At 38.9% G+C, this 21,161-nt stretch overlaps 2 protein-coding genes across 4 annotated transcripts in view; one reads left to right on the forward strand and one right to left on the reverse strand.

The window, feature by feature from the left end:
• Positions 1–2: 2 nt before the first annotated feature.
• LOC108247384 (myosin heavy chain, fast skeletal muscle) lies at positions 3–7,032 on the forward strand. Its single transcript, XM_017435459.2, has 26 exons — positions 3–150; positions 244–314; positions 401–488; positions 580–697; positions 785–908; positions 1,014–1,150; positions 1,248–1,503; positions 1,600–1,842; positions 1,921–2,097; positions 2,182–2,327; positions 2,483–2,573; positions 2,699–3,088; positions 3,197–3,323; positions 3,606–3,724; positions 3,809–4,005; positions 4,081–4,264; positions 4,353–4,518; positions 4,826–4,950; positions 5,023–5,331; positions 5,421–5,624; positions 5,708–5,833; positions 5,929–6,099; positions 6,187–6,291; positions 6,384–6,479; positions 6,619–6,750; positions 6,902–7,032. Exons 1-26 carry the CDS (start codon positions 3–5, stop codon positions 6,920–6,922), a joined length of 4,071 nt encoding a protein of 1,356 aa, XP_017290948.1. The 3' UTR covers positions 6,923–7,032.
• Positions 7,033–10,078: 3,046 nt separating this feature from the next.
• LOC108247395 (voltage-dependent calcium channel subunit alpha-2/delta-2-like) overlaps positions 10,079–21,161 on the reverse strand; it is a 41,664-nt gene continuing 30,581 nt past the window's right edge. Inside the window, exons 20-38 of one of the 3 annotated variants that reach the window (XM_025010415.2) lie at positions 20,560–20,621; positions 20,388–20,464; positions 20,232–20,292; positions 20,055–20,152; positions 19,875–19,965; positions 19,699–19,761; positions 19,513–19,616; positions 18,567–18,665; positions 18,338–18,429; positions 18,191–18,238; positions 17,377–17,448; positions 17,048–17,200; positions 16,903–16,955; positions 16,723–16,778; positions 15,806–15,929; positions 15,565–15,674; positions 15,377–15,459; positions 14,941–15,095; positions 10,079–11,489 (exon numbers count right to left, since the gene is read on the reverse strand). In XM_025010415.2, coding sequence (XP_024866183.1) covers positions 14,982–15,095; positions 15,377–15,459; positions 15,565–15,674; positions 15,806–15,929; positions 16,723–16,778; positions 16,903–16,955; positions 17,048–17,200; positions 17,377–17,448; positions 18,191–18,238; positions 18,338–18,429; positions 18,567–18,665; positions 19,513–19,616; positions 19,699–19,761; positions 19,875–19,965; positions 20,055–20,152; positions 20,232–20,292; positions 20,388–20,464; positions 20,560–20,621 — 1,560 coding nt within the window. In that variant the 3' untranslated portion in view covers positions 10,079–11,489; positions 14,941–14,981. Of the gene's footprint in view, positions 11,490–11,620; positions 15,096–15,376; positions 15,460–15,564; positions 15,675–15,805; positions 15,930–16,722; positions 16,779–16,902; positions 16,956–17,047; positions 17,201–17,376; positions 17,449–18,190; positions 18,239–18,337; positions 18,430–18,566; positions 18,666–19,512; positions 19,617–19,698; positions 19,762–19,874; positions 19,966–20,054; positions 20,153–20,231; positions 20,293–20,387; positions 20,465–20,559; positions 20,622–21,161 lie in introns of those variants that run through there. The other 2 variants (XM_037975498.1, XM_017435490.3) reach the window with 2 other exon arrangements.

Consider the following 21,161-nt stretch of genomic DNA (forward strand, 5'->3'; position numbering starts at 1 on the left):
TGATGCACTACGCCGGCACTGTGGACTACAATGTTGTTGGCTGGCTGGAAAAGAACAAAGACCCACTGAACGACTCCGTGGTTCAGCTCTACCAGAAGTCTTCAGCAAAACTGCTGGCTTTCCTGTACGCATCCCACTCCTCAACAGAGGGTATGTGCTTTTATAAATATCTCTGTGTTATAAGAAAAACATGTCGTATTTGTGATGAATCTGATTGTTTTACTTTGATTGTTTCATTGACAGGTGAGGGTGGTGGCAAGAAAGCTGGCAAGAAGAAGGGAGGTTCCTTCCAGACAGTATCTGCATTGTTCAGAGTAAGTCGTAAAACTATCACTCATAGCATCCTTGTTTAGTTTAATGCCTTGTTTAGTTCAAACTTAAGCCTTTATTACTTCTTCAGGAGAATCTGGGCAAGTTGATGACCAACTTGAGGAGCACTCATCCTCATTTTGTACGCTGCTTGATTCCAAACGAATCAAAGACACCAGGTACGTAAACATATAATACACTCTGACAGTCACGTTTGTATCGCTGTGCTGTCTCCTAACAAATGAGTTTTTCTGTACTGTTGTGACACAGGTCTCATGGAGAACCACCTGGTCATCCACCAGCTGAGGTGTAACGGTGTGCTGGAGGGAATCAGGATCTGCAGGAAAGGTTTCCCCAGCAGAATCCTCTACGGTGACTTCAAGCAGAGGTAGCAGAGATGTCCTCTTTACAGGTTGTGAGAAGTGTTGTTCAAGCATAAAACTCTTGACTAATTGATGGAATTCCTTACTTTTAGATACAAAGTACTAAATGCCAGTGTAATCCCTGAGGGCCAGTTCATTGATAACAAGAAGGCCTCTGAAAAGTTATTGGGCTCCATTGATGTGGACCACTCTCAGTACAAGTTTGGACACACAAAGGTAAAACTTTAAACGCTCAACTGGAACAAGCTGCTTGAAAAGAGACAGAAGACAAGCTGAAGCCAATAAGTTTTCATTTGTAACCTTTAAATATTTGATGCTCAGGTGTTCTTCAAAGCTGGTCTCCTGGGAGTTCTGGAGGAGATGAGGGACGACAAATTGGCTGAGTTGGTGACAATGACTCAGGCTCTGTGCAGAGGCTTCCTCATGAGGCGCGAGTTTGTCAAAATGATGGAAAGACGGTAATTTGTCTACTTTTTGTGCAGATGTCTGTTTTTTTTATTTTATTTTGTTGAATTTCTTTACAGGCTTGAGCTAACTTCTTGTTTATTTTATCAGAGACGCCATTTTCAGCCTTCAGTACAACATCCGAGCATTCATGAATGTCAAAACTTGGCCGTGGATGAAGCTGTACTTCAAGATCAAACCTCTGCTGAAGAGCGCAGAGACGGAAAAGGAGATGGCTCAAATGAAAGAGGACTTTGCAAAGACCAAAGAGGAGCTGGCAAAGGCTCTGGCTAAGAAGAAAGAACTGGAGGAGAAGATGGTTTCTCTCCTTCAGGAGAAGAATGACTTGCAACTACAAATTCAGTCGGTATGTTGAAGGTCCGGGGGGGAAATAACTTTTTAAAGACCCTTGGGTTTCAAAAGCTGTTCACAACTTTTCATTTGTGTGTCTTTGCAAACCTAGGAAGGTGAAAACCTTTCAGATGCAGAGGAAAGATGTGAGCAGCTCATTAAAGCTAAAATCCACCTTGAGGCCAAGGCCAAAGAAACGGCTGAGAGATTAGAGGATGAGGAGGAGATCAATGCTGAGCTGACAGCGAAGAAGAGGAAACTGGAGGATGAGTGTTCCGAGTTAAAAAAGGACATTGATGACCTGGAGCTCACTCTGGCCAAAGTGGAAAAGGAGAAACATGCCACTGAAAACAAGGTTGGTAGATCAATCACAGAGTAAGGGTTTAAATTTACTCTCAGCAAAATAACAAAACTCTTTTATTTGTCCGATTAGGTTAAAAACCTGGTTGAGGAAATGGCTTCCCAAGATGAGACCATTGCCAAGCTGACAAAAGAGAAGAAAGCTCTCCAAGAGGCCCATCAGCAGACCCTCGATGATCTGCAGGCAGAGGAAGACAAAGTCAATTCTCTGACGAAGGCCAAGACAAAGCTGGAGCAGCAAGTGGATGATGTGAGTATTATGGACAACCGAAACTGACTGCATTATACTTGAGAATTAAATATAAATTTTTTATGTTAATTTTTTCAAAAATAGCTTGAAGGCTCCCTGGAGCAAGAAAAGAAGCTCCGTATGGATCTTGAACGAGCTAAAAGAAAGCTGGAAGGAGATCTGAAATTGGCTCAAGAAACCGTCATGGACTTGGAGAATGACAAGCAGCAGGCCGAAGAAAAGCTAAAGAAGTGAGCAAAAATAAAATACAGTCCAGTTCTTTTAAATGCTGTATTTATGTCACATAAAATCCTATTAACCTGGCAGATAGGAATAAAAACATCCTTGGGTTGATTTTAAGAAAATCGGGATATAATGTTTTGTTGCTAACGTTGTCTCTTCACAGGAAGGATTTTGAAACAAGCCAGCTTCTAAGCAAGATTGAGGATGAGCAATCTCTTGGTATTCAACTTCAGAAAAAGATAAAAGAACTTCAGGTTACTTCTTATTCTAATACTTTATCACGACAACAGCCAAAAGACTTCAGATTGCTTAGAGCTCTTTGATTTGCACATAAAATAATAGCATAATTTGACATTTTCGTTGAACTTGTAAATGTCAGGCTCGTATTGAGGAGCTGGAGGAGGAGATCGAGGCTGAGCGAGCTGCCCGGGCCAAGGTGGAGAAGCAGAGGTCTGATCTCTCCAGGGAACTCGAAGAGATCAGCGAGAGGCTCGAAGAAGCTGGCGGAGCCACTGCTGTTCAGATTGAGATGAACAAGAAGCGTGAAGCCGAGTTTCAGAAGCTGCGCCGGGATCTCGAAGAGGCCACCCTGCAGCACGAAGCCACGGCTGCAGCTCTCCGCAAGAAGCAGGCTGACAGCGTGGCAGAGCTGGGAGAGCAGATTGATAATCTCCAGAGAGTCAAACAGAAGCTGGAGAAAGAGAAGAGTGAATTTAAGATGGAGATTGATGACCTCTCAAGCAACATGGAGGCTATTGCAAAAGCAAAGGTACGAAAATTGTGAAACTTTCCATGCCTCTCAAATGTGAATGAACTTTGAAAAAGTAAAATGTAGTAAATCCATTTCATTTTGACTAAAATATTGTTCCTTTTTCAGGGAAACCTAGAGAAGATGTGCAGGACATTGGAGGATCAGCTGAGTGAGCTCAAAGCCAAGAATGATGAGAACGTCCGTCAGCTGAATGATATTAGTGCACAAAAGGCACGACTTCAAACCGAAAATGGTAAAGACTTCACTTTTGAGGTTTTTTAATATTTGGCAAAAGATACAACATCAGCATCAATCAACCATGAATGTGCTTATGTTGTACAATACAACAAGCAGATTTAGCTCATTTAAAGTTTCCTGATATTGAAGCATATGTTTTTATTATTGCAGTTTAAAGGTGCTACAGCTTTGCGACATGCAACTAAATAAACTCCATGTACTGAATCTATGTACTGATGCTATCTAACGTCAATCTCAGGTCTGCTTAGGTCTTGTTTTAATTATTATCCTCACACAGGTGAAATCAGTCGCCAGCTGGAGGAGAAAGAAGCTCTTGTGTCTCAGCTGACCAGAGGCAAGCAGGCTTACACTCAGCAGATCGAGGAGCTGAAGAGGCACATAGAAGAAGAAGTTAAAGTGTGTGCCCATTAATAACACACACACTACCGAGACTTGAGAAAGATATTCCAGTAAATAAAACCCCCTCTCATTTTTTGTTAGGCCAAGAACGCTCTGGCTCATGCTGTTCAGTCAGCTCGTCATGACTGCGATCTGCTCAGAGAGCAGTATGAGGAGGAGCAGGAGGCCAAAGCTGAGCTGCAGCGTGCACTGTCCAAGGCTAACAGCGAGGTGGCTCAGTGGAGAGCCAAATATGAGACTGACGCCATTCAGCGCACTGAGGAGCTGGAGGAGGCCAAGTAAGATTGAATGTTTTCTGTTTGGGATGACTTTAAATTGCAAAGTACTGAAGGGGTAAAAATGATTCTTCCCAGGAAAAAGCTTGCCCAGCGTCTTCAGGATGCTGAGGAATCCATTGAGGCTGTGAATGCCAAATGTGCCTCTTTGGAAAAGACTAAGCAGAGGCTGCACGGTGAAGTGGAGGACCTGATGATCGACGTGGAGAGAGCCAATGCTCTGGCTGCAACCTTGGACAAGAAGCAGAGGAACTTTGACAAGGTTTCTATCTATTTCTGCCCTGTGCATCTCATTGAAGAAGACAGAATTCTGAATTACTGACAAATATTGGGCTTCTTTGTGTTTTAAGGTCCTTGCAGAGTGGAAGCAGAAGTATGAAGAAAGCCAGGCCGAGTTGGAGGGATCTCAGAAAGAGGCTCGCTCTCTCAGCACCGAAATGTTCAAGCTGAAAAATTCATATGAAGAATCACTGGATCAGCTGGAGACCCTGAAGCGGGAGAACAAGAACCTGCAACGTATGAACTGTTTTATGTAGTCAGTCGACAAATACTCAGTCTTTGAAGTATGTTACAGAGTTAAAGCGACAGTTTCTTTAAAAACTCTTCACATAGGACAAGATTTTTCCATACTGTTTTTAAAAACGTAAAGTAGATCAAGTATTCATCCCTGTGGACCAGTAGACTTTATGAATTATTTAAAACTAATGAAATACAACAGAATATTGTTTTTGTACATGTATAGGTGTACGATGAATCAATACGAAGCAAAACACTTCTGCTCAAACATGAAACTTAAAATCCTACTTTCACTTGTTTGTTACAGAGGAGATCTCAGATCTAACTGAGCAAATCAGTGAAACTGGAAAAACCATTCATGAACTGGAAAAGGGGAAAAAGGTCATTGAGACTGAGAAGTCTGAACTCCAAACCTCCCTTGAAGAGGCAGAGGTACTGCTTGAAGAAACTACCTCCAATCTAACTCATCAAAACTTATAATACTTGACAATTTCTTCTTTCAAGGCAACCCTGGAGCACGAAGAGTCCAAGATTCTCCGTGTTCAGCTGGAGCTCACCCAAGTTAAGGGTGAAATTGACAGAAAGCTGGCAGAAAAGGACGAGGAGATTGAGCAGATCAAGAGGAACAGCCAGCGGGTGATTGAGACCATGCAGAGCACCCTGGATGCTGAGGTCAGGAGCAGGAACGACGCCCTGAGAATCAAGAAGAAGATGGAGGGAGACCTGAATGAGATGGAGATTCAGCTGAGCCACGCAAACCGCCAGGCAGCTGAAGCTCAGAAGCAGCTGAGATACGTGCAGGGACAGCTTAAGGTACAACCAATGAGGAATCTCTTAAACAACATTCACTTTCTGAAAGTATCTGAAGCACTTACTGTTATACTTTATTGTTTTTCATCCAGGATGCTCAGCTTCATCTTGATGAAGCGCTGAGAGGCCAGGAGGACATGAAGGAGCAGGTGGCGATGGTGGAGCGCAGGAACAACCTGATGATCGCTGAGATCGAGGAGCTGAGAGCTGCACTCGAGCAGACGGAGAGAAGCCGCAAAGTGGCTGAGCAGGAACTGGTTGATGCCAGTGAGCGTGTTGCATTGCTGCATTCTCAGGTATCTATCCAGGAGTCTGACTAGTTTACCTACTCTTATTCAGAATAAAACATAGGATTTGATTGTCATTTATTTTAATCTAGAACACCAGCCTCATCAATACCAAGAAGAAGCTGGAGGCCGATTTTGTTCAGATCCAAGGCGAGGTGGAAGATGCTGTTCAGGAAGCAAGAAACGCTGAAGAAAAGGCCAAGAAGGCCATCACTGATGTGAGTCACCCTGAGGTTTATTCCTGCAGAAGTTATTCCTACTCCAAATGCAGTGCTCTGACAGTCAAAACAACACGTTTATTGGAATATTTCAGGCTGCCATGATGGCAGAAGAGCTGAAGAAGGAGCAGGACACCAGCGCTCACTTGGAGAGGATGAAGAAGAACCTGGAGGTCACAGTGAAGGACCTGCAGCACCGTCTGGATGAAGCTGAAAATCTGGCCATGAAGGGAGGCAAGAAGCAGCTCCAGAAACTGGAGGCTCGGGTACGTTTTTTTTTTAACCAGCTTGGGAGAAATCGTTCTCACAGTGTGTGTTTTTGAGCTCCAAAGTAAAAGCTGTTTCTGTATCAGGTGCGTGAGCTAGAGGCTGAAGTTGAAACGGAGCAACGACGGGGAGCAGAGGCCGTCAAAGGTGTTCGCAAATACGAGAGAAGAGTCAAGGAGCTCAGCTATCAGGTTGGAAGCTGTTTCCCTTTTCAGATAATCATTACAGAAGCCGAACATAAGTGCATATTGATACATTTATTATTTATCAATGTAAATTGCAGACTGAGGAGGACAAGAAGAATGTCGCCAGACTGCAGGATCTGGTGGACAAACTGCAGCTGAAAGTAAAGGCCTATAAGAGACAGGCTGAGGAGGCTGTAAGTCACATCACTTTTTTAAGATTTTCATCCTATTCTTACCAATAGTGCTGATTGCAGAACACAATTTCAGCTACTCTTTATGGTCTACTAAATTTCCATGGTTGAATAACAATTCTGCTGTTGATTTTCCTGACAGGAGGAGCAGGCCAACACTCACATGTCCAGACTGAGGAAGGTGCAGCACGAGATGGAGGAAGCTCAGGAGCGTGCCGACATCGCTGAGTCTCAGGTCAACAAGCTGAGGGCCAAGAGCCGGGAAATTGGAAAAGTAAGTGTATAGCACTGAGTGGTTTTCAACAGAGCAACGACATATGTCACCTCTGGAGCTGCTGCTGATGTTTCGTTCTGAATCTCCATGTAAATTTTAATCATACACATTCCTACCAAAAATTTAATTATTTGTTTTTAACTTTTTTTAGGCAAAGGAGTCTGAAGAATAAGCTAAACCTACTGTGGGAGACCAAGTGAGAATCATAAAATATGATTTTTCATTCAAATGCTCTCAATAAATGTTGTAGAACTACGTTCAATAAAATATTTAGCCACTCTGCTGCTTTAAACTTCTCTTTTTCTTTGTCTTGTTGCTCAAGGTGGAATATTAATCTAAGATACACACATATAAAAACCCAATCATGTTTGTGCCACATTATCTGCTTTTTTATGTATTGCTACATTTTAAATTACCACAGGAGATTGAATTAAATGATAAATAACTGATAGAAATAAAGCCACTCTGTAAAACCCAGTTACAGCATGCATAGTGAAGCACCTGAACACTGATACAAACTGAGCTGAAACTCTCACATTAACTCATTCAAAGAAATGCAAAAATAAAGATGAAAATAAAATTTGCACCTCTTCCTCAGAGTGAGATTGTTTGGATGGACGCAGATAAGGCCGTCTTTGTGACTAAGCACATTCAAAGGTTTCAGAAAACTGATGAAATACTTGCAATAATTTTGAAACCCATCAAAATGTGTTGCATATCTGTACAAAGAGACCTATCTGTGTCTGTGATTAGATCTTTGTGTTCTGCACAGCAGTGGAAATTTAACAGACAGTAACAATCATAATTCCTATATGTCGACTGTAATATGTGCAGTTTGTTCATTGTTTGATGAGGCGGTTGCTGCTGGTAAAAAAAAAAAAAAAAATCATATATTAATTCTTTAAATCTTTTGTCAGGAAGTAACTGTTTGACATGTTTGTTCGACCACTTTAAAAAGCTGTTCAATATTTTATTCTCCTCCCGCCACCTGCTCCTGAACACACTGCACCATATCCCTGTGTTATGGTTCTACATCTCTGCCAGAGAGAAAGGACAAAGACAAGCAGCAAACAGGACGTCTTACACCATCTGCACCTTTTAGATAAATAACAAAACGTTGCCAAGTATGATTTGCTACTGTGGCTTTTACAATTTAAACTTTGCTCTGATCTTTTACCATAGACTTGTATGTTACTTTTATTTAATATTTGCAGAAAAATTGGTTTAGTAATCACTGAGTAGCCTCTAGTGGTCGATCTTACTCTGTCTTCCTATTAATACCACAATATCAAAGATTTTAACTTGATTGATCTTGACTCATTAAAAGTTTTCTGCTCACCTATAGCTGGTGCAAAAAGTTAAGCCCAACCAAACTAACCATTTTTTTCCCCCTGAATTTTGAAATCTCAAACAAAGTCATTTCGTTTTAAGCAAGGATACTGATCGATTTGCCGAACATATAGTTTAAAGTAAATCATGTCCAATGCTGAAACATGAACTGAAATAAGAATCAGTTTTACCTCAAAGATGTTCTGTTCCTCACATCAGTGCTCACCTTCCCTGAAAGCCTTATCTGTCCTGTTTCTCTTGTGAGGGAGTAAGGCTGGAAGATTCCAGCATGATTTATTTATATGACAATAGGATTCAAACTGCTTTGCCAAATGCTGATGGTGTGATATTCTAGTTGAATAAGAAAGTGAGTTATTAAACCATGTTACGATGGCACAATGCCTGCTGGAGGAAAGGTTTGACTTACTCAAACTAAACTGCTGAGAGCAGATGGCTGCCAGGATTTGGTTCATGGAGTCACTGAAGCCAGACATCCCATCCACTCCTGACCTTTTGAGTCAAAGAGGTGTCATCTTTTTTCTCCGAGGACCCCGGCCTTCTTACTGTTTGATATCTCCACTGACTGACAGAGGGAGCAGATGCTCAGGATGGGCAAATAAGCTGCCTCGCTCTTTGGTTTCTTCTCAGGTCCTCGCCCAGTGTGCTGAAAACTTATAGTTGAATCCACAGCAGCTGATTGTCTCTCACCATAAATGAAAGGAGAGCTGCTTTCTGGAATGTATCGATGTGATAAGGCTTCCAGGAAATGTTTCGCTTGGCTTCATTGCTTTAAAAACTTAGTGCCAGTAAACTCTCAAAGCTTCATACCTGCAGTGCATGCATTTAATACCTGCAACCATCATTAGACATCTGAAACAATTGAAAGAAGAAGAAGCTAGCATTCCTTGAAGGAATGTGTATCTCTCACCGCTTTGCATGCCATCATTTTAAACAAAGATCTGTGATCTGTTGGAGCTCGGAATAAGTGATGGGGCTGACTCTCAGCTACTACCACACCAAATTTTAGCTTAGTATCAGTAAAAACAAAGTTATAGCCATTTTTGTGTTTACTTACCTACTAAGGTTGATTAGCTGTGTTGGCCATCTTGAATCAGCTTGACTCCAAAGTTAATCAGCTGTAGATATTTATTTAATGATCACTTTCTAAAAGTTTTAATAAAATTCATCCTCTGAATAATGTGATGTTTTGGTAACGTACAGACAAACGAACATACACACTCTCACACACACACAAAGGGGCAGTTTAATCAATGCCCAAATGTCTTGACAACAAGTGATAATTACAGTATTCTGAATCACTGTTCAGGTTTTATTTCTGCAAAAGAAACGATCAAAGCAACATTTCTTAGTGCAGAAAAAAATACCGGATTGGTCAGATCAAAATTTAAAGCAATCTTTTATTTTCTTATCTACGAGAATGTTGAATACATTAAGCCTTTAAAGTTTTACATCAATAAAACAGACCAAAATAAGGTGTTTTTATTCACAGAATATTTGTTTGCAGCGTAATATTGTTATTATTAGCATGTGGTAAGTTAAAATTTGAACTTATATGGGTTGATCTGGGTTCATAGCATCATCATTGTTGTGTACATAAACAACACAGTTCAACAGACTCTAAAGAGATGAGCTTTTGTTGAATTATTATGTTTTCTGCACTTTTTGAATAAAACAATCCATCTCTGCTTTGATCCACAATCAGAATGGCACACACAGATCTGAAGTATTTCTTTATTGGTAGCGAGAGTTCATCAGATTGGCCAAAAATATTATTAATGACTGCATCACACTTGGATCATAATAGCCAATGGTGTTTTGCAGTCCAAGCAGTCATTTGGTACTGATATTGCAATGATGATATACTTTTCATATATTTTGCAGCACGTAATCAATAAAATGTGTGTTATAGACGGCTAAAGTGTTGTGAAACAGAAATTGGACTTAAAAAAAAAGTTTAAAAACAACAGTCATTCAGAGCTGAAGTGAAAAATATCAATAGCTTTTAATCACCAAAGATATAAACATTTAAATATCCATTTTATAATGAGACTGACAAAATCTTTACAAATTTAGCCTTCGTCTTCTGCTTCACATTGTCTGTACAAAACAAGGTGGCGTTGGAGACTGGCACAGAGAGAGCAAACGTTCCAGAGTAAACAACATTATCAGCAAAATGAAAAAGCAAACTTACAGCAAAAACATTCAGAGACGTACAGGATATACTGATCACTTTTGAACGTTTATGCTATTGTTCTTGTAAACTGCTTCATATGTCCTCACAAGCACCCAATACATTCTGTTCCTCTTTGATAACACAAATATCAACCACAATATTTAAATAAATATAACATAACATATAAAATAATTGCATAAATAAAGGACAAAAGCAATACATTTCTCATAAATTAATAAAAAGGTTGTCCCAACATTTGCCACTGACTTATATATTTGTTAAACAGCCTTTAGAAGGATAAATAGTTTTCTGTTTTTACATCAATCTGAAATCTCTTTTTCCTAAATAATTGAGAAAGATTTATTCAGGCAGTATGTTGCTCATTATGTTAAAGTTCTCTGTACTTTCACTTGCTGCAAAAAGACCTCAATTCAATCAAACGGTTACCATGGGCTTCACTGAAGTCAAACTTTCAGCTTCATTTGCAGCCTCATCTTCACGTGCAGGATTCCTGAATGCAGAGCAGGAGAGACGGATGCGGACAGGAATGTAAAATATTCATTGGACTATGTACACATATCTGTTCAAAATACCATGCAAATAAATATCAGTCATTTGAAACAAAAACAAAACAACAACACTGACCTCAGCAGTGGTAAAATGTTAAATTGCAGCCTATGAAGAGTTTCTCAAAGTCTCATTCTCAAGAATACAACAGTGTTGTTTCATTAATGCAAAAAGAAAAAGATAAAAGAAAGAAAAAAAAAGCACACACTGCAGGTCTTGTTTGTGCTGAAGTCTTTGTTCTCCAGGTCCCCGCCATGCTCGGGTACACAGGAGAAGCACAACAGTAGGTAAAGTGGAAATAAACATTCATACAGTCCTAACTGAGAAGCTCGGCGTGTTGATGAGGTGGAGTAGAAATCTGTCCTGTGATTCAAGCCTGAAGCACCAAACAGAAAATAAAAGCAGGACGGCAGCGAGGCTGGATTTTGTCCATAGGAAGGCAGGAAGAGATGCCTGCTGCTCGACGCATTTCTGCTGTGCTCCTTTTAAAAAAATGTTCAAGACGAGCATCCATTTAGATTCTCCAGTCGAGGAGTCCTTTTTTAGAGCTGCAACTCTGAGTGTCTTTGACGCAACCTGCGGGATGAACGTCCACGCATCTAAGATCCAAAATGCTCCTTTCATCCAAAACAATGAGTGCAACAAGGCACTGCAGGGTGGAACACCAGGCAGACAGAGAAAAACATCAGTTTACAAATATTTTGTCAAAATTTTTGTTTCATATATATATATATATATATATATATATATATATATATATATATATATTTTTTTTTTTTTTTTAAATATCCCCCGTTAAGTTTGCAGCCACATTAAATAACACAAAAATACAAGAATGAATGATTCACTGTGAGAGGTTCATTTCTGGATTTCATTTTGTGCACACTAACTTCCTGTTTGCAACTTTCTCCGCACTACTGTTTGTTAGGATTCAAGGGTTTGATCTCCATGTTGGAGAACGATGTTCTTACATTCATCTGCTGAATAGTGAAAGCTCCTCTGAGCTCACATTACATCCAGATGTACTGAGTGTTGTGTCGTGGGGTTTAACATTAGCTCTGGGTCCGTCTTAAAGAAACATGAAAGAAAGTCACTCGTTATCTTTGTTAAATTAAAACAGTAAAAACCAAAGAGCTACACGTGATGAAACAGAAACTCTGTCGCAGTGAACCACCACCTACAAGTGAGTCTGGAGAGCAGTTTAAAAAAAAAAAAAGGAAGTACAGCATATTGACAACATATAACGCCAAAAGCTGTCTAAAAGCTACATTCCTCATACAGATGCATACATAAGTGCATAAATCCCATTTTGACAACTTACTGGCAACGAAGGTTACAAAAATATGGTGAAGAGCTTCACATCAATCAAACAACTGATGTGTTTTGTGCTTTCAGGCTCCATCAGTATCACGGAATGTGAGTAACTCTTCTTCTTTTATCAAGAAATGTGCTAAATGTTAAAGCAAAGTGTCCAATCATCATATCATTATTGCAAATAATGTTTTCATATGGTGCTAAATGTTGTAGCTCATAAAGATGCATAACAAGGTTACAGAATCAGTCATCTGTTGTTTGATTTGACCTCCTTTGACAACATCTAACTGGACTGGAAGCACTTCAAAATCACACCAAGCAGCTGTGGAAGCATTTCAACAAATCCAAATGCTAATAATCTTGTACCACAATAAAACACATAGGGTAGATGTTTGTTCAGTGATATGTGTCATACAAAGTCTGTTTTCTTCATTATATTGGCTTCTCTCACTTCTTGTCCCATATGTCAAAATGAGCACAGAAAAATAGTTTTAGGGGTAAAAATTAACTTCTTTTTTCCATATAAAATCTTGTGGGATTTAAAGACTTACAAGACAAACACATGCTTTAGAGAGCAGAGGGAAGTTGGTCGGGGTCCGTTCATGTTTGACACAGAAAACAACACTGAAATTGTCTTGGCAAAAGTCAGAAGTGGATTGAATGACACTGGAGTGAATGTGAGGTCAAGGCCCAGATCTACCATCGTGTAGGAACAGCTGGAAACGCAGGAGCTTCCTGTATTTTACATCAAAAGGACCAAATGTGAAAACAACAACAGGCACAAGGGAGTTACGGCATTTAATTAGGTTCAGAATTCGTGCAAGCGAAAATTAAATGCAATAACCTGATATAAACATCTGCAGATACTTAAAGTAGTATCTACACTAATACTGAGAGTGCTTTCTGCTCCAGGTCCAGGAAACTGCACAGAACAGTAAGCTTAGCAGTACTGAGCTGTGATGATGGTATGCTTGATGCTTCCTACATGCTCTCAGCATGCATGTTATTTTTAATTTTTATTTTTTAGACTGTACAGACAGTAATGGATAATTTCTTGCTCCAGTCAACAGTCAAAGCTGCTGAAGTTGTAAACATTTGTGTTAAAATTGTGGCAGAAAAAAGGCGTGAGCCGGTTTCCAGTTTCAAGGTGTATCACAATTTTAAAAGGAAAAGTTTTAAAGTAAAAGTTTCAGAACCACTAAAAGTTTTATTTCAAGCGGCTCCTTTACCACAGATGTTTGGAGCAGAGAGTAAATTTCTCCTCTGGTTTCTTCAAGCTTTTAAGTTGGCTAATTTTTCCATTGGCAACAATCACAAACGGTCATGGCCTGGCAGGAAAAGGACTCCCACCTAGCACTGTTTTAGGACTGTCTTGTTTTAAAACAATTGTTTTCAACAAGCTACCCGATTTAATAGCTTATTCACAACCTAACATCAACTCCCAGTGTAACAGAATGAGAGAAAAAGAATAAATATTTATGCGCAATAAGCACTTTTACTAATATAATTAATTATCACTAATATAATCACATTTGGCTGGCAATAATTCTATACTTTGCTTAGAATAAAAAATAAAATAAACCCAGCATCTTTCAGCCTCCTGGTTCTCTGGTGACATGATTGATTTTAGACACATCGCCACTCAGTGGGAGATTAATTTAGCAGCAGCAGTAATATTAGTCAGCATTTTATTCTAGAGATAAAATACATTATATTCTGTGAGACAGTTTTAATACTGTGAAATTGTGATATTTTTTCCTCCAGGTTTTATACTATCTTAAACTGACCCATGAACACAATAGAGTGGCTATAATAAAAGCTGTTGGCTATTATATTACCTTTGTTTATTGAACTGGTTTGAGTTTAATGTTAATAAAAATGGATGAAACAGAATTTAATTTTAATTTTCTGCGTAGCGCTTTAAGGTGACCTTTGCTCTGAAATGGTGCAGTAAGAAAGTCGAGCTTCAAGACGTCAAAGGAACGTGTTAAACAGCTCAAAGCACGTAGGAAGGGATTTCTGTGAGCATGCTCAGTTTTGTTACGTGCACTTAAGTTTCATTTAAGCTGTTCTGAAACTTCCTAAACACCACCGGAGTCATTTTAAGCAAACAAAATGCAAAGTTGCCAAAACAGTTAAGAAACAAAGACACCATGGGGGTAAAGCTCAAAAAATATATATTTTTTTAAATTATTCATTTACTTGGGAGGTTTTGAAATATTTGCTGTTAAAAATGCCTAAGCCTCCACATAAACAAATAAAAGACACAAATGCTTTAATACATGGAAAATATAAAATGCAGGACCTTCACCTACACTGAAATATTGATTTAATAAAGAGTAAAAATGCAGCTTTTTGATGTAAACACATCCTCCACCAATGGGACTCACCACAAATCAAATAAACACAAGAAGCTGCTCTTTTTTCATTTCACCAGTTTGTTTGATCTTGTTGGCTGATTATTCCTTGACCTCTTTAAGGTATATTTTGACTGCCTCCTTTTTTTGGGATAAAAAATGTGATGGAGCCTGTGTAAAAATGAAAAAAAAAAATCAAATAAACTTGTCCAAGTTTAGGTTGCATGCAGACACGTTCTCTTTTATTTTGTACTCCAGCCCTGAAAATGTAAAAGCAATAAGGCAAAAAAAAAAAAAAAAGAAAGAAAAGAAAAAAACCCAAAACAAAACACCGGGGGCTCACCCAGAGTTTTCTTTCAAAGCACGCTGCACGGTGAGTTGTTAGCACATAGAAAAAAGAAGAATGTCACAGTAGCTGTTTGATCTGACCTTCAGTAGATCCGAGCCTAAATCCGACGAGATGGAAAATGTCAGAGAGTTTGTACGAGTGGGAGATGAAAGAGATGCAGAATGAGCTGAATGAAGAGTAGAGCTCCTATAGAGGCCTGCAGAGAATGACCCCGTCCACACTCTGACGTGTTTTCCTGCAAAAAGAGGGAACAATAAATCCTCTTTCCCTGAGATAGATAGAAAACATATCTTTCTGAATGTGTTTGCATTTATTTTTGCATTTCAGGCAGTATATCATGAACCTGTATTTGTGGGTTTGACCTAATATACTTATGCTGAGTGCTGCTTTTCTTTTTTTTTTTTTTTTTTTACACATACAAAACCCCTCTTATTACAAGCAACCTCACTAAGATGTAAGACCGTCAGAAAGGTAAGAAGGCACATACACAATTTCTGTTATTCTGCACTGACTTACTAAGGCACTGTAGTCAAAGCAGGAAGTCGGGCCTTTACGATACCGTGCGTTGCTCAGGACTTCGCATGGATTTTCCTCCTGAACTGTTTGTATCTAGTTAAAAGAAAGGTTAACATCGACCACATCTAACAGCAGAAACAAAAGCATCTAAGTACGTGTGTGTGTGTGTGGGTGCACTGAGAGGATACACTCCTTTTTGACCTGGGTCAGACTTTCAATCTCACAGGAGCTGCAGGGCAGCGTCTCGGCCACCACAAAAAGCAGGTTGGTGTTTTCTATCCTCTTTGCGTGGAACAGCCTGAGGGAGACAATGACGGATGGTTAACCAACCTTCATATGGACGACACAGGCCTGAAAGTGCAAACATTATGCACACTCTAACGTATTTTGCTGATGCTTGAGAAAATAAAATTAATAAATAAAACTTACCGCGAGCAGTTTCCACAGTCCTGCAGCACACTGTAGGAGTTTGTGGTGTTTGTGAAATAGAACTGGCTGTGGATGGTCACACAGCTGCTTACTTTGGTCTCAAAGCCGTCAACAAGGACATCATCTGAAAAACATCAGCATCATTTTTAATAGTATGCTTTTAATTGATTTAAATACAGATTACTTTATGTTTTTTTGCATATATAAAATCACACATTGTTTGTGTTTCATTAGACTGAAACATGATTATGTTAGCAAATGTTTGGTAAAATGCTGTCTTGGCTATTTAAAGAGTCCTTCAATTACATGCAGATCTTTCAGAGTGGGGTTCATTTTGAAAGGGGATGAAGAATTAATGTCTTACATGCTATAAATCGCTCTTTGAGCAACCCTAGTTTGGACAAACAGACTTTTTATTCTGACTGTATTGACAAGCTAAGCGCTAATTTGAGCAGGGCCAAAACCAAAGTGGATTGCTGTCATTTTAAAACAACTTCTGTCTCCAAACTCTCATAACAACTCATGCAAAGGTTATTTTTTTAAACCTTGACACCACTGTCAGTTTCGCATTACATGATTATTTTGGAAGAAATATTATGATATTTCAGCTTAAAGAGCCACAGGCTGCACTGAAAGTACTACAGCAGCTGCTGCTGCTATTTGCACTTGCAAATATCCATAGAAATCTATGTAAATAATTGTGAAATGTAGAACTGATGGCAGTGTAAAGGTTTTTGGGCTCGTAACTGTTAACTCTTTAGAATTAAACTATATTTCTCCTAAGCTGCAGCATCTATAACAGGTAAGAGTAATTGTTCTTAACCTTTTCATAGAACTCCACTTCAAATTGTTTGAACTATTACTTTAAGCCCCAATAAAGACTGATCATGCATTTCTACACACGGAGACTAATTAACCTTGGTAGAGCCAGCTGTTGTAGACCAGTCCGTACATAAGCTGCTGGATCACAGACCTGAAAAAGAGATCTGTTAAAAAAAGGACTTGATTCTGGAAACGTAACAACACTAACAGAGAGCTGGTTGATGTGCGCAGATCTTGTGATGTAATAAAATCTGTTTTACAAACAGAAATCTCACCATGCCATTGTGGACGTCCACCAGGCCAAGCTCAGGATGTCAGCAACGGACGGCTGAAGAAACAAAAAACAGTAAAAAAAAAAAAAAGAAAAGAAAAGCTCTCTAACCATCATCTAAACTCTGGCAGCATGGTGCTGTTTCTCACCACATAGATGCCTCTTGGTGCTGCACCAGTTTGGCTGCTGCTGACTGCTTCACATTCAGATTTGTAGTGGAAGGACTGCCGGCGGGTGAAGATGGAGTTGTTGTAGAGAGCGTACATCAGGAAAGGGTCCACATCGCCAAAGAAGAGACCAATCTGACAGGATGGACAGTTCCAGTGGGTTTGTCTGCTATTTTAACTTTGGACATTAGTTACAACTGAACTAAATGTGCAAAATGTGAAGCAGGATTTTTTTCACTTTAAGCAGCAGTGAATAGGACATGAAGTCTCTTTTAAAACAGGCACTCAACAACTAAAAGAAAAAATTGTACCTTTTTCCAGTGATCTCTCTGGTTGGACATAACCAAGAACCCGCCGTCATCAATGAGGTAACAAAGGAGGTCCTACAGGAAATACAGCACAGAAAGTCTCAAGGCTGATATGAACATAAATGAGAGAAACCAAAGAACTGTCTCGAACCAAAATACATCTTCAAGCAGCTGTTTTTGGTTTAATAGCTCTTAACAGTAACATTTTAAAAAATATTTAATCTGCATAGGTTACACAAATTACTTTAATAATCAGAGATTAGTAGGTCCCTGATAATGCCATTCATTGATATCATGTGTCTCGCCTTTTTCCATTTTGACTGATCCAAAAGAGACAGGAGGTGAAGACATGATGAACGTTGTATTTCAGAGTTTGAAGAAAATAAATTAGAGGCTGTTGTATGTCAAGTATGTGAAGACAATCTATATACATGATGATAACAGGACATATGTCACATAAATTTACTTGTGTTATTACCTGCAGTGTGAAACTGAATCAAACATAAAAAACAAGCTATAATTAAATTTTACAGTGTAAAACAACCTAAATTTTGGCTCCGGATGGTTGCAGGTAAATATAGCAAAACCTTTTTCTCTTTCATATTGTATCTTCTAGTCACAGACTGAACTGTAAACTTTACAAAATTTACCTTAATGTGTGCATCTGTCCAACAAAACTAGTTTTAACATCTTAATTTTAATGAGTTAATCCCCTTTAAAATTAACTGTGGTCTGAAACGTAGTGATGCTATCTAATTATCTGAACAATCTGCAACATCTACTGGGGTGAGAAAGAAAAGAGAAGAGAATTTCTTACATCTGTGTTTACTTCACAGTCCATCTCACAACTCCTGGATGGGCCACACTGTTAAAACAAAAAAAGGTAATATGTGAGTTTTGATTGGGTTTAATTAGTTTTAACAGTGTAATTAATCTCTAAAACCCTCATGACGCCGTGTTTTACCCTGTGTGAGACCTGTCGGCTGTCTGACACGTTGCTGGCCAGGATTTTAAACTTGTCCACCCACGCTTCCAGGTCCAGCTTCACTCCGACCACTGTGGGATAAGATACACAATAAAGAGAGAAAAGAAAGGTTTACACAGAAAAGAGGGAGTTCAAATAGCTGAAAATTTGTTTAAGATAAAAAAAATTAAAACTAAATCCTCAGATTCAGCATTAAAACCTTTCTTACCTGCAGGTTTGAGCAGTTTCCCTCCTAAATTAACCTCAACAGCTGAACTAACAAGGATTCCAACGGTGTCGTTTTCAGATCCGTCAAGGTCATCAAAAGCTGTTTAGGATTAAAAAAAAAAAGATGGGAACTCCTAACATACAAGTTCATTTCAACAAATCAGTTGACTGAAATTACCAAAACTGGGTTGAAGATAAAGATGCTGCACAAAAAAAAGAAATAATTTAAAACAGAAGGTTTATTCTAGAGCAACTCAGTGTTGAAGTTTCTGAATCAGTGGGGAATGGAAGGTGTCAACCTTTTTACCATGAAAGACCTCTTCAGATAGTTTCATTTTCAAAGTAAGCTAACAGATTTGGTTTAAAAGAAAAACCTCTTTAAAAGTTGAGACACACAGGTTAGAAGAAAAGTAACTATGGTCTTTGCTTTAGAATTTGTGTTCAAGAATAAAACTTTGTTTGCCTTTTTTATGGTTTAGAGAAATTTTGAATATTCTCTTATGTTATTCTTGGAGCATTTTAGCTTCTGGGTGCCCTCAGTTGTCCTTGCTTTTAGCTGAAAACCAGCCCCTCTCTTAACCCAACAAGGAAAAAGTGGGTGAAGAAAATGAATGGATGGATATCTGTAGTCTGACAAATTTATGAAATTCATACATTCATAATGAGTTCATAAAAATAATCCATAAAATTCAATATTGTGCAAATGACATTATTGTGATAGTTAACATCGTGAGATTTGCTTCAAGAAATAAAACTTCATGATTAAAACCATTTCTCTGATTTTGAAGGTTCAACTCCTACTTCAACAAAATTTGCTGCTTAGTTTCAGATATAAATTTGTTAAAAATGGTGCCTCGCTGCTTGGACTCAGTAAATTTAGCCAAGTCTCATTTATACAAACAATAACATCATTTGCTGCATCCGAGTGAATCTGTTTCACTACTTACAGGACCTCAGTGGTGGCCTGAACATGTAGCCTTTATTGTCGAGGCTTCGCCTGTAGAAGTTTGAATTAAAAGGTTCGGGATCCTCATCCCACAACTCAGCAGCTCTGTTCGAAACAGAAAACGCACATCATCCAGGAGAACGTCTTTCTGCAGAACCATATCTGAAAATGTTTTAATCTCACTCACATGTTGGGAAATACTCGTGTAATTCCTCCATCTGTGGATGCAAATACAGCTAGGAAGCCATACCTGTAATTTTTAAATGTCAGCTTTATTTATTTATGTTTTTGCCTTGAAGATGTGGTATATGTATGTTTTTTTCATGTGTGTGTGTTTTGTAAATCAGGAACAAGCTGACTCACGCATTCAGGTCCTTGTTCTTCCACACACGAGAGGCGAGCTGCCCGATAATCCGGGAATCCAGGATCAGGTTGTGGATGAGGCCTTGTTCACCTGAAAAGAAAATTGTTGAAACTAACTACCCCACCTGTTTGTGTCTACAGCAGCGTAAACCAGAGGGACTTACTGCGCTCCATACTCACATTCATCAGACTCTGGGGAGATGTGCAGCATGAGCGAAAGAAAGTTCTGCAAAAACTGTGTGTTGTTGTCAGAAAGCTGCAGATTCTTGCAGTACTCCCTGCAGAGATAAAAGCATAAATCAACAAATGTCTATCTTTTTAGTTTTAAATGAAATCAAAGAAGATAAAGAGGGCCACCTTGGAGCCAGAAACACATGTCCCGATGATTCAAAGGAGCTGGGCAACAACGACTGCATATCTGCAACACAGAAACAGAGCAGGAGATGCGTCTTTTGCTTCTCGTTTCTGTTGGGTACCTTCACGAGGCCGAACACAGAGCCTGTCTGTACTCACACTGGAGCTGCAGCATCACGTCACTCAGGTCTGCCTGGATGTAGTACTCGTTATAGGTGGGTAACACCAGACCAAGGCTACATATCAGACAATAAAATGCATTAGCGAAGGAACACAGAAGGTAAAAAAAACTCTTTCCTTCATGTCTTTATGAGTGATTTACAAAGCTGACCTGTAATCAGTCCCATTGATAGGAGTCCAGGTGTAGCCTCTGTATACTTCATCAATATATTGCTGCAAATACATGATCATATTTATGACTAAAGCAGTCAGATATTAAATATCCAAGTACATATTAAATATCCTGTTATTGTCTAAGCTTTTCCAGACTTAAAGCTACAGTTTTTTCTACTCATGATAATAATAGATGAAGGTTCTCTCACCACAGAACTTAAATTTTAGCAATAACTACACACACAATCAGCACACATAAAAATTGTTTAAATTCCAATCTGTACTCAGTGCGTTCATTTAGTAACATTACACCACCACAGATAAAAAACTTGTGATCAAAACATGAAGACACTCAAATCTGAAATAAATTACATGAAAACCTCTCATTTCAGAAGTGAAAGTACGAAAAAACTGACACAGAAAGAAAATCTTGATCATTTTGGGTATAAATATTAATATTTCTTGTTTTTGGAGAAACGACTTAGATTATGTTTTACCTGTGTAAGCAGCTTGTGTTGTAAAGAAATCACATGGTGTGCACTGACACCAAGTGGTGGGAAAACGATATCATAATTAGCTCATTAAAGTGATGTAAAACTT

This window comes from Kryptolebias marmoratus, linkage group LG4 (assembly GCF_001649575.2).
Source record: "Kryptolebias marmoratus isolate JLee-2015 linkage group LG4, ASM164957v2, whole genome shotgun sequence".
NCBI classification, from domain to species: domain Eukaryota; kingdom Metazoa; phylum Chordata; class Actinopteri; order Cyprinodontiformes; family Rivulidae; genus Kryptolebias; species Kryptolebias marmoratus.

Excerpts from the sequence above, each read along its gene's own strand:
- LOC108247384 (XM_017435459.2), top strand. The coding sequence starts at position 3 with ATGCACTACGCCGGCACTGTGGACTACAATGTTGTTGGCTGGCTGGAA. Across the intron at positions 2,328-2,482 it reads GCCGAAGAAAAGCTAAAGAA|GAAGGATTTTGAAACAAGCC; the intron begins GTGAGCAAAAAT and ends GTCTCTTCACAG. Across the intron at positions 2,574-2,698 it reads AAAAGATAAAAGAACTTCAG|GCTCGTATTGAGGAGCTGGA; the intron begins GTTACTTCTTAT and ends TGTAAATGTCAG.